General features: G+C 46.0%; 1 protein-coding gene across 2 annotated transcripts in view; it reads right to left on the reverse strand.

The window, feature by feature from the left end:
• DGKG (diacylglycerol kinase gamma) overlaps nucleotides 1-12,181 on the reverse strand; it is a 171,154-nt gene that overhangs the window by 89,919 nt on the left and 69,054 nt on the right. Inside the window, exons 12-17 of one of the 2 annotated variants that reach the window (XM_081138472.1) lie at nucleotides 10,670-10,786; nucleotides 9,548-9,640; nucleotides 8,102-8,161; nucleotides 5,610-5,689; nucleotides 4,360-4,434; nucleotides 1,847-1,932 (exon numbers count right to left, since the gene is read on the reverse strand). In XM_081138472.1, coding sequence (XP_080994598.1) covers nucleotides 1,847-1,932; nucleotides 4,360-4,434; nucleotides 5,610-5,689; nucleotides 8,102-8,161; nucleotides 9,548-9,640; nucleotides 10,670-10,786 — 511 coding nt within the window. The remainder of the gene's footprint in view (nucleotides 1-1,846; nucleotides 1,933-4,359; nucleotides 4,435-5,609; nucleotides 5,690-8,101; nucleotides 8,162-9,547; nucleotides 9,641-10,669; nucleotides 10,787-12,181) is intronic. The other variant, XM_081138473.1, reaches the window with a different exon arrangement.

The following is a 12,181-nucleotide window of genomic DNA, read 5'->3' on the forward strand; positions in this document are numbered from 1 at the left end:
AGGTTCCTTAGTTTGTCTGATTTGTGGTAGAAGTGGCTGAGCTCAGGCAAGATCTAGGCCTGAGATTACTACTGAGAGGGTTGAGATGGAGGGTGGAGCAAAACAATGGACTCTCTCATTGTTCCCAGAACAATGAATGAATGAACACTGTGCAGTTACCCCTTTTACCACTGTTTTTTCTGTTTGAGCCACTAACCTGTGAAAGCAGGTCATCTCGCATGACCTTCTTTCTATTTTGAGCAGCTTCTATCACCTGTGTCCTTTGCAGATTAATTTTACAAAACTTTTCACCAAAGCCTACTTTCTCCCTCATGATGAAGAGGAAACTATGTAAGCAGCTCTCAGTACTGCAGCATCCATCCTCTGCTGATCAGCTTTTCTTTCCTGCCTCCCAGGGGACGCCTCCCTCCTCCCACAAACAACTCAAGTTAGAGGTAAGAGGAGAGTGTGGGTGGCTGCTTGGCAGGGCTGTGTCCATGGAAACCAAAGTGCCTGTGGGGGAGCTGAAGGGAGGTGTGCCTGTGTTGGTTCCACCCTCCAGGTGGTCTGCTTATGACCCCTGGAGGTCCAGACTTCCCTGGCCTGTTCAGGGTCTATCATGGCCCATCCTTGACTCTGCTCTTGTCCTCATTTCCCACATCCAGTCTGTCAGCAAATCCTGTTGGCTCTACCTTCAAAAGATACCCCAAATCTGACTTCACACCACCTCCTCTGTTTCTGCTGTAGTTCCAACCACTGTCACCTCTCCCTTGGATGAGTGCAGGAGACTCCAAACTGCTCTTCCCTGAGGTATCCATATGGCTCACCCCTCTCCAGGTCCCCAAGCAAACACTGTCTGTTTTGAAAGGTCTTCCCCGACCGCTAAGATTTCAGTTGCATCCCTCACCCTTTGCCCCTTCCTTGCTATATTTTTATCACCTTCTGACACTATATGTTTCACTTACTTCTTTGTTTATTGCCTGTTTCTTTCCTCTAGAAGGAAAGCTCCACAAGGGTGGGATTTTTGTCCATTTGTTCATTGCTGCATCTCCATTGCCTCCAGGAGGGCTTGGCACAGGCAATATTTGTGGAATGAATGACAGGAAGGTGGAAGCAGCTCAGGGTTTGTCGCCTGGGCCCAGTCTCAGACTTAGATGATGGCTCTCCCCAGCTCTTCCCTGTTCTGTACCTAGGTTCCATGTTCCAGTGTTTATCTGGGGCTCTCCAGGGTTAAATCTTGAATATACTCTTGTCCCAGGATTTCAGAATCAGTCTCCATTGTTTCCTGGGGGTCATGTGTCCAACGACTCATAAATCTAGGCAGAGCTAGACTAGAACCCACGCTCCTGATTCCCAGCCTGGGTTCTTCCCACAGTCCCTCTGATCTAGGTGCATTGGACACAGCCCAATGTGGCCTTTCTTTGCTTGCACTGATCTGTACTTTCTGGATGTGCTTTCTGGGCATGGGCTCCTGGTGCTCATCTCAAGGTGATTTGCCCTGGGATATGCATCTGTGCTTAGTTCTCTGGCCTTTATCCATCACCTTGGCTCTGCCTGGAGTCTCAATCTTGCCCTTCCCCCTGACCATCCAATCTGGCCTGTCCTCCCATTGACCAAACCCCAGCCACTACAGATGTTTTTGAGGCGAGGCCTGAAACAAACTGGTACAGTTGTACCTGTGGAAATCCTTCTATTATCTTCTTTGTTTTTCCACCCAAAGTAGAAATTTAGTCAAGCATTTGTCCAAGAGTGGAAACAAGGATGAACAAGACATGGCTACATTTCTCTGTCTTTTTTATTGTCTCCCTTGAACTGTAAATGTACTTACTATAAGTAAACTGCAGAGGCCCTCCCAGCCCATTCTTACCAATGCAATCCAAGATCCAGCCAACTGTCCCATCTCCTCCGCAGGCCAGGACACGGAAGTCTGGAGTATCACGGAAAAAATTCAGTCTGGGAAGAAGAAAGGCCCACATGGTCTTGCTTATTAGGTTGTGGCTGACCTTTGACACAGCTGGAGTCAGAGTACCCCTGTCCCCTTCCCCAGAGAATGTTATGACCTTGATTCCTTTTGGGGTTGAAAGGGTCACTTCATGTTCTGAAACCAGAAATTACTAAGCAGTGTCATTGAGTATGAATCTCATCCTTCTCTAAGGAGAATCTGACTCAGTGTTCACACAGAGCATGCATCTTTTTCCTTTCTTTTTTTTCTAAAAATTCTCTATTATTTATGCAGAGGAATCCATATTTTGCTTATTTTGGCAACAATACAAGTGACTACCAACATTTGACTCCCCTCAGGTTCTCCTGCCTGCTCTGTCCCTTCGACCTCCTCTTTAAATCAGATGCACTCAACTAGCTACATCTTTACCCTGCTCTCCTGCGGGTCCAGACCTAAGTGGAGTGAGCACCATCTCCAGTTGGGGGCTTTAACCCTTCAGAGCAGGGCTGTTAACCTGAGGTCCATGAACCTCCAAGGGGTCTGTGGCCAGAATCCAGAGGACTATGAACTTGGGGGAGGAAATGTTACATTTTTACCTTCCTTGAGCTCTGAAATTTAGCATTTTCTTCTATTGTGAATGTAGGCAACAAATCACAGAAGTATTAACAATACCTGTGACTTTGTAAAGAGTTGCAATCACAGGTATTTTAATGCTTTACTTCAGTTATGGCAGATATCGGATACTGCCATTTATGTGCATCACTGCTTTTAATTTACTATAATTATTAGACCTGCCTCTAGAATTTGAAACACAATGTGTAAGCAAATCACATATATTCCCATATGGCAAATTTGTTTTCTTAACATTTTGATAACTGTTTTCAACATAATTAGTTTCCCTGATTATATATTTCATGTGTTAAAAAACATGAGTCTGAGAAGGGTCTATAGGCTTTGTCAGACTGCACAGAAAGGTTAAGAACCTCTGTTTCAGAGCAACGTGACCTGTGGACACCTTAGGGTGGGACTTGGGAAGCTGAAGCTCAGTGTTTCCTCTTTGCCAACCCTGGTGGTCTGAGAAGACCCCTGGGGCTTTCTGAGTCACTGATGCAAGCGTGGGCAAATTCACATTTTCTCTCTTCCCCTTTGCTCCCCGATCTCCTGTGGGAAGTCAATTCTGAATGGAGGCTCCTGTCACCTAGACAGCCTGTCTGATTACAGACTGACACCTCAGAGACACTCAGCACAGCAGCCCTAGAAGTTGTCACCAGGCTTGTCATCTAGGGCAAAAACAATTTAGGGCAGCTGAGGTTAAGCTCGAGCAGTGCATTCAAGTATTAAAATGCCCCCAAAGAGAACTGGCTGGTAAAGGTGTCTGCGGGCTGCTGCTCAGTCACAAGTCATAACAGAGCAGTGACTGGCAGTCATGGTGACCAGGATGGCACCCACAGCAATATAGGTGGGCTCTGTTTTGAAATTAGTTTTAAATCATGGCCAAGGTGTTGAATCTTCACTCAGGCTTCTTTCTCCCTTTAACTAGGTCTTGCCATAAACAATAGCTTTGTGTCAAAAAATGAAGGCAGGGACAGATTCTAGTTTTAGAGTCTTTACTCCAGCCCTTCTGGGGGTCTTGCTGGACCCAGGGTAGAAAAGCAGGTTAGGAGCTTGGGCAAAGTATGCTGAAAAGCCCAGCCCAGTGTGCACAGATCTGAGGACCTGGCACCTAGAAAGCCTCTGGCCGGCACATGTTTCTAGTGCACTGTCTCTGTCTGGTAAGAACAGTTTTTGGGTATCTTCCATGCTCGATGCTGGAGGGGTCTCTGATTACAGGGCCCCAGAGCTCACCAAATTAGTGCTAACACAAGGCCCAGCTCCTCCCGCCAGACCTTCTGTCAAGGTGCAAAGGGGCTGCCTCTTCTCGGTCCCTCTCCCTCACTAATGAGCAGTGAAAGAGCCAATAGACAAATAACAGAAGGGTCATAGGGAGCTTAACAGCCTCTAAAATGGATAATCCAGAAAAACATGGTTTCACTGAATAACCAAATGTTTTCATCCTAAAATGACCCACAACAAAAGATGCAGTAGAACTATAACTGACAGTGAAAAGGAAACTCTTTCCTCCTCTCTGATGATTCAGTATGAAGATACCAGCTCACACAGCCTTGCAAATAAGTTAAAATAATTTACCAGCCCGCCCTTCCTGTCAATCAAATGGCATATACAGAAGGCTACTTCCCAGAGTTAAACATAACGAGCGTTCCTGAGTATCTCCAGGAGGAAGTAAGAGTAGACGTAAGGAAAAGAAGAGAGAGTGAGTAAAACAGCAGGAAGGGCAAGTCCACTAATGAAAAACACAAAAAAGGTGACAAAAAAGGTATACTCTTCAGAGACTAAAGGGGGAGAAGAAGAAATAAGGAGTAAGGATTGTGTTTCCATACCCTGGAGTAGGCCCCCCATTGTCCAGGTTGAAAACTTGTTTGGGGTTGAGCAGATAGTGGAATTTCCGAAGGATTCTATGGAAAAAAAGAGAGAGGCAGAGAAGGAGAATGTCATTATGAGAAGTCACAGTAGGGCAAACACCTCTGAGTCCATTGATGGTGGGAATGCAGGTCAGTTTAAACCCCATTGGGGAGAAGACCAAATACAGGTCTTGCAGACCATGAAGTCCCGGCTTCAGCTGGCATCACTCATGCCCTAATCTCCTGGTTCAAGATCTCCCCACTTTCCAAGGCTTTAGCCCCCAATCCCAGAAGTATCACCCCTTGCAGAAAAGACTGGGCAGAGAAGCTCAGAGAACAGAACTTCTATTCTCCTAAAGCTTTTTTCTTCATGGAAACCTTTTCCCAGATGTTCTGTATGTTCTAGGTCGTACAGTTCTGCTCTTTGTGGACTATACAGAGGCATCAGGGAACCCTCAATGGAAAGGACACCCAAATCCTGGAATCAGGAGGAAACACAGGAGGCAAGGCTGGGGCAGAGGAGGGCTGGGGGCAATTACCCCATCTAGGCTTGGTTTCTAGGCTCCTGCTTGAGGCTAATCAGGTCAGTTCAGAAGGGGTGCCCTGCCCCTTGGGCTGGGGTATGGGTTCTCATAGTTGTTGCTTCAACCCTACTTATTATTTTTTAACCTGGATTCCAGATCACCATGCCACCTGCACATTACCCCAGAGCTCACAGGCCTGGGAGACAGAGCTACTTTTGCCCTTTCTCCCTCTCTCCTCCCACTCTCTTGGTGTTTCCAGCAGACTGGACATTTCCTTCACTGATGGGCTGAGTACCTGCTTTCTCAGGGGCTCCATAGGCAGGAAGTCCCAGTAAGTGAGTCCCACCACATCTCTTAATCAAGAAAAGAGAGACTAAGAAGGAAACAGGGATCTCAGAACTTGATCTGACTCTGGGATCCATAATAATAGCTCATGTGACAGGCCCCAGGCTAAGGACTGTGTCTATTTTAATCCTCACAACAATCCTATGAGAGGAGAAATTCTTATTTATCTACAGAGGGGGAAACCAAGGCACAGGGATGCTAAGTCACTTGAACCAAGTCATCAAGTGGTAAGTGGCAGGGCTGGGATTTGAACCCAAGTCTGCCTGTCTCTGTTAAGTCCACTCTGTTATGGCTGAGGGGAAGAAAGGACCCAAGTGAGGCTGTTGGAGCCTCTCCATTTTGAAAAAGAAGAGAACATACCTTTCTCCTTGTCTCCCTCCGCTTTTGGGGTTCACCAAGACCAATAGGGGATGGGTACCCGGAGTGGGGATGATCTTATACTTTAAAAGCAAAAGAAAAAGAGATTAGCTCTGTTTCAGCCAACAGGGGGAACAAGATGAGAGTGTATACTAAAACAGCATTTGGGAGAGGTGGACAGGGAGCAGTTACAGGCAGGGAAGAGAGGAGGGCAGGAGGTAGGTCCTTTGTTCACTGGCTGAGTTTTTGAGGGGTTAAGCAGCTAAGTGTCTTCATCTTGAGTGGCCTTTGAGTGGTTTGAATGGTAAGAGGGTTTGAAGTCTAAATTAGAGGTGGGATAATGGCATCATAGCTTCAAATCACTCAACAATGGTGAGGCTTTGTGCCCACAGCACGAGGTTAGATTTTGTATGGGATACAACTGAATATAAATTTCAAGGGTATGGCCATCTGGTCAAACATCTAAATAAAATAACACTCATGAAGTTAACCATGACTTTCCCCAGCACTGATTTTCCTCTTGAGCCTTGGTTCCACATTTCTCACTGTCCAGTGGGTACTTTCAACCTTCAACCAGATGTCTCACTATCAGGTTGCTCCAAACCTCAACATGTCTACATAAAACTGGTCATCTCTCTTGGCTCGCTTTTTCAGTTTAAATGTACTATTATTACTCATCCAGTTATCCAGGGAAACCCTATTTTGCCAAATTCTTTCCCTGGAATGTCCCTTTCTCTCTCGCAGCTGCCACAGTAACCATACTGCTTGAGCATTTCCCAGCTCAGGCAAGTCCTCTAGGCAGCTCCCATGTCGCTCCTCCCCAGGACATCACATTAGTCATGTCACTCTTGCTCAAAAACCTTTAATAACACCCCATCGCCCAGATGATAAAATCCAAACCTCCTAATCTGGCATCCAAGGCATTTCATTGTAGCCCCATTCAACTGTTATCTGTTAATTACTCTAACCCTCAGTGCAGTTCCAGCCAAGCCCAGCTCTTACCCTCTAGTGAGCATGTCTCCTGCATTCCCACCCTGTGGGCCTGCTCACACTGGTTTCTTCTGCTCAGTGTCCTGAAATGCCCCTTTTCTTCTTTGCAACCTCTGAAAAAACTCAGTCTCAGGGCCCAGTTCAAAAGCTAATTCCTCTAGGAAGTTTTCCTCAATTACTGCAACTAAAACTATTGCACTTGAAACATATAATACCTTCTGGGTTTCTTTTGTTGATGTTGACTTGTTTTTTGTTTTCTTAGGTAAATGTCTCAAAACATCAACTGGATCTTAAGTGCCTCAAAAGCAGGGTGAGTGTGTATGTGAATAACTCTTGTACCAAGGACCCTATAACACCAGATACGGGGGTGGGTAGTCAATAAACACTTGTGGATTTAGCTGAAGAACACACTGACACAGAGATACAGCTCCACTCCATATTCAAGATCTAACGCTCACGTTTCCAGATCCCAGGTGAAAACACAGCAAACCCAGAGCCATGCTGCTTGCAATGCACAGCATCATACTTTACAGTATTTAGGAATGTTCTCATCTGCCCTTAGGTGACTGTATGTATGTCACCCAGAAGCATCTTGGAGCCTGAAGAGTAATTTTTACTTCCGGAAGTGGCATTCAAAATATTAAACAAGCTGTACAGCATGGGCACTGCCCGGTCAGTACAGATGCAGGCTAACCAAATAAATGCCAGCTGTAAACAACTTGTGTGTCTGCATTGTGTGATTGTGTGGTGTGTCTGCTCCAATTGACTTCCAGGTATCCAGAGCTTCCTCACATTATTAAGGTTCCCCATCATTATTGCTTATGTTTTAATTTTCAAAACACACTAATCTTCATGCTGTCATTGAATCTCAGAGCATCTCTGAGAGGTGGGCAGTGCAGGGATTTCTGGTGCCCCTTTTCAAAGAAGGAAACTTGAGGCTCAGAGGCAGAGGAGGAGGCCCTCATTTCTATTTTATTTTCTAGTACTCTCTGTACCTCACTAGGCTGTCTCCCCTGTAATCCCTGGGACTTTGTGGAAAACACAAAGAGAAGATATTTATTGGTGAACACAAGTGAAAAATGAGTTCTTAAATATACATTTAAGGATAAAGAAGAATTTTTGGATGTTAACTTGGTTTTGGCTGATTGCGTTCTGGAGATAGTGTGGCAGCCTTGGAAAATCTATTGTGTATATTTAGGCCTCACTCTTATTATTGCTTAGGGGGTGTGCATATTGAAGTTTTAAAAACAAATTGTTCCTAAGAAGGCGATAACGCAAATTTGGCCAGCCGTGGGATCAACCAACCTCTCTTTCCACCACTTGCCTATAGTGTGGTGGTCAAAGGTAATTCCAGAGGCTGGGAATAAAGTGTCTTGTGTGATACAATTGATCCGATGAGAAAGCAAATTTTGAGATATATTTCTCTAGCACACAAGCCCTGTCTTCCTCTCCACAGCCTTGGACCAACTTAGAATGAATGATCAGACACGGGCTTGCTGAGGTACCTGCGTTACAAGTTCACCCTTGGCTGATGCGTTGCCATCAGACTTCCCACCTTGCCTTTCCTGTGAGAAGAGAGGAAAGATAAGCATCTTTTGAAAAAAAAAAGCCTAATATAAAGAAAAAAGATCAGAAGAATAACAAATGGTTAATAAAGAGAATTAGAAAACCAGTACAGAATGGGGAGGAATTTTTCAAAGTGGGGCTTTGGAACTAGAAAAAGAAATACTCCCCTATGGATTTCTCTAGGACTCTCCAGGACTTTGTCATTGTTTGCTCTGACATTAACTTTGAGACACTGGACTGGACACAGGGAGAGGAAACACTAAACTTGGTAGAAATCTACTTTGTTGATATACAAGCTTGAACTCTGAGAAGCAAGGTCTTAGATCTGGCTTCTCTGCTCAGCACTATCTAAATGATGTCACGTTGAGAACATTATTTTTCTTAGTTTTATTTGTCTTCTTTGCTTTGCTTTTAAATATGCTTATTATTTTATGGAAGTTTATTTCTCATATAGTAAAATTCTCAAATCTAAATCTCCAGTCAGCTTCTTTTTTTCAGCATTATATCTTTGTGACTATCCCATTTTTGCATTTAAGCATAGTTTTTCCCCATGTAGTATTTTATGATACGAATATGCCTCGATTTACTTATCTGATCTCTTGCCAATGGTCATTAAGTGTATTTCCAGCTTTTCAATGTTATAAATAAAGTTGCTACGAACATTCTTATACATCTATTTTGGTGGAATAAATGCTCATGTTTCTTTGGTAGATACATAGGAAGGGACGTGTTGGGTCATAGAGTTTTGTATTTCCAACTTGGTAGATGCAGCCAAATGGTTTTTCTTCAGTTGTCAAAGAGAAAGGAGTAGCTGGTCAAGTCAAGGATGAGACGTGGAGAATCAGTGGTACTTGGCAACATCTTTTAGAGGGAAGGAAACAGTTAAGGTGTTTGGTGTTTGGTTTGTTTTTGTCTTCAACACAGAAGACAGGGACAATTTCAGGTGGAAGTAAAAGGAGTTTAATTTTGTTGCGTTCATTTCCAAATAGGGCTGAGACAGCCAAGTGGAAATCGTCAAGGTGATGTTGGGACATAGAAGAGAGGTTGACAGGGACAAGGGAGGGGAGGCCTAGCCTGTGCAAGTAGTGACTGTGGTTCCTTGAGCTGTGCTCTGCCTGCAAGGTGCTTAGAATGAATGTGCTTTCCTTGATGGGCCATTTCAGAGCATCCTGTGAAGGGACCAGCAATGGGAACCAGCAGGGGAGTTTCTTCTCCCAATTTGGTGGGTGCAGCACTGACCTCATTTAAACTTGTGCTGAAAACAGCAAACCCTAAGAGTTGTTGAGGAAGCCCTCTGAGGGGGGTGAATGTCTGAAGGCTGCCAGTGTCTGGGGTGTGCAGGGCGGTGGTGGGGACCAGAGCCCAGGCGGGGCAGCAACACTTACCCGGGTGATGGGGCATATCGAGGTGGGCAGCAGGATGTGGTCTTTGAGTTCCCCACCATCACACAACGTGGATAATTCACATTTGCGGTGAAACTGGAGGAAACAATGAAGATGGGAGTGAGTGAAACTGACCAAGGAAATTTCAGATATGAGGGTTTAGAGGTTTACTGGGGAGGCAAGCTGTCTAGTGCTCCCCAAATCCTGATGTACTGCTGGCTTTCACAGTATAACGGAGTGTGCATGTGTATGTGGTGTGCATGTGTGGTGTGCATATGTGGCATGTGTGTCTGTAGTATGTGGTTAAGGCTGCCAAGTCTGCTGTGGGCAGATAAAGGAGACCAACTGCTACCCATAGCTGCTGGAGCAGAACGGTCACGAGCAGGCCTATCAGTGTGGCACCCCATGTGGATTCTAGGGTTCCCTTTGGATTTTTGCTCCCTAGGCTCTGAGACACTGGAAGGAAGGCGATCTTGTCGAACAAACTCATAAGAGGCTGGAAATAAACTCTTTGACTCAACTTCTGCATCTTAAGAGTTCTGCAATTTGATTTGAGACATATCCTTTTTGCAGCTGATCAAGGGCCTTGGTCAAGGGGACAAGACATGGCATTGAGTTTGTTGTGGTAGGGAAGTTGGGCAGGTTCCAGGTGTCTGGAAAGGAAGTGGACATTTGCTGTGACTAATGGCAGCAGGCACAGGCCTCTGGGCCAGGCAGTGGAGCTGCTGCAAAGAGTGTGCCTTCCTCTGGTACCTGGAGGAACACGATTCTGGTGTCTAATTCCCTGCCAACTCTGGTGGTGCTGCTGGCCTCAGATGACATCCAGGCAAAGGAAGTTAATGGTCACAGCTGCCCTGCTACATAGACTGTGGCTTGGCTAGCTTCTTCTTAAGCAGCCCTCGCTCCCCTGATTCTGGGGGTGCCCTCTCTCTGGACAGCTTGATGACTCACTGGGCACTGTTAGACTTGGAGCACTGAATGGGGCTCTGGGCCCCCTTGGCTTCCCCTCTGGCTTCCCCTCGGCTCTGCTCATGCCCTTTAGCAGGATGTCCACGGCTCCCTGTCTGCAGCTTGAGCGAAAAGCCACGCTAAAAAGAAGCAGGGCTGCCCTGGACACCAACCCACCGTCTTCCGGCACCACACGCAGTGCCACGCCGTGACACTCTGGTAGCACTTGATATTTTTGTGGCACCGATCACACTTGACGGAGGAGTTCCCTTCCACCCACGCGTGCTGCATCACCTGCAGGAGGGAAGGGAAGCATACCAGGGAAGGCTGCAGAACCACGCCCCCGGGCCCTGGGCCGGAGGAGAAGGGTCTGGAGGTGCACAGGGAGGGGAGGTCGGAGGGCTTGTTTCCTGTTCAGTTTATGCCCTGATTGGGTGCCGGGCTGCTTAGCTGCACTGCACTGCACTCATGTGCTCTCTCCCTGCCTAACCACCATTTTGTTCATTGAGGTAGATGAAAAACCACTTTCCCTCTGCTTTGAATAGCTCACGCACCCTGGCAGTCAAGCATTGAGCAGCATCTTGTCTGGCAGTCCCTCTGTCTGTCCTGCAGAACTCCCTGCAGAGGGATGTGCTCATGTGCACCCTCTCCTGGAAGGCAGCATGATGCAGAGAAACAGGAGGGCTTGGGTGGCAAGCAGAACTAGTTGGAATCACTGATCTTCCATTTGGTAGCAGCGTGACCTTTGGTCAGTTCCTGGACCTCTCTGAGTCTCAGGTGCCTCATCCGTAGAAATGGCATAATAAGCTCCACCTCTATACTTGCTGGGAGGGTTAAATGAAATAGCACACTTGGAAGGGCCTTCCTGGCACAGTTCTTGGCCCTTTGGAGGTGCCCACTGATGGGTAGCTTCCTGCCCCTTCCCATCTTCTATGGGTCATTGGCTGTCAACCTTAGTGGCCCATCAGAGCCACCTGGGGAGTTCCTAGAAGTTCTAATGCCCAGCCCTCACCCCAGACCAACTAAATTAGAGTCTTTGAGGATGGGAACCATCATTAGTATGTTTTAAAGCACCCTGTATGATTATAATGTACTGTCAAGGTTGAGAAACACTCTAGAAGGAAGTTAGAAGAAAAGTCCAAAGACATTACTGTGTGTCAGCAGCCAGCGGCTTTCACATCTCTTTCCTAGAAAGCTGGTTATATTTGCTCCCTAGTCAGGAAATGCCATTAAGGCAGCCCAGGAACCTACAAGCCATGGGAATGCATGTGAATACGTGTGTCTGTAAGTGCAAAGTGACCCATGACACCAAATCCTGGGGCCTGAACCCTCAACTGTCTCCTCTAGGAATTCTACAGAAGGTCTAAATATTTTCCCCCAGGGCACCCTGGATAGCTGAAGGAAGAGAGTTTGGACTGTTGAGGGAATGTGAGGACCTAGTCTGAAGTGCCAACTACAAGCACAGTATTAAAAACACATGGAATATTTTCATTACACCATCCATGTTTGTATTAAATAAAAGTTTTTAATTACTTATCAGTTAATAGCCCTCCTCCCAAAGTGTTTTTGGTAAAATTCTTGTTCTAGCAGACGTGTCACTTTTATTTTGTAACTTCTCGCTTTCTGCCCTTCACCTTTGATGATATAAAGAATCCAGTTTGCTAATCCATTTGTCATCTACATGGTCAC

Source organism: Miniopterus schreibersii, assembly GCF_964146895.1.
Source record: "Miniopterus schreibersii genome assembly, chromosome: 5".
Taxonomy (NCBI): Eukaryota; Metazoa; Chordata; class Mammalia; order Chiroptera; family Miniopteridae; genus Miniopterus; species Miniopterus schreibersii.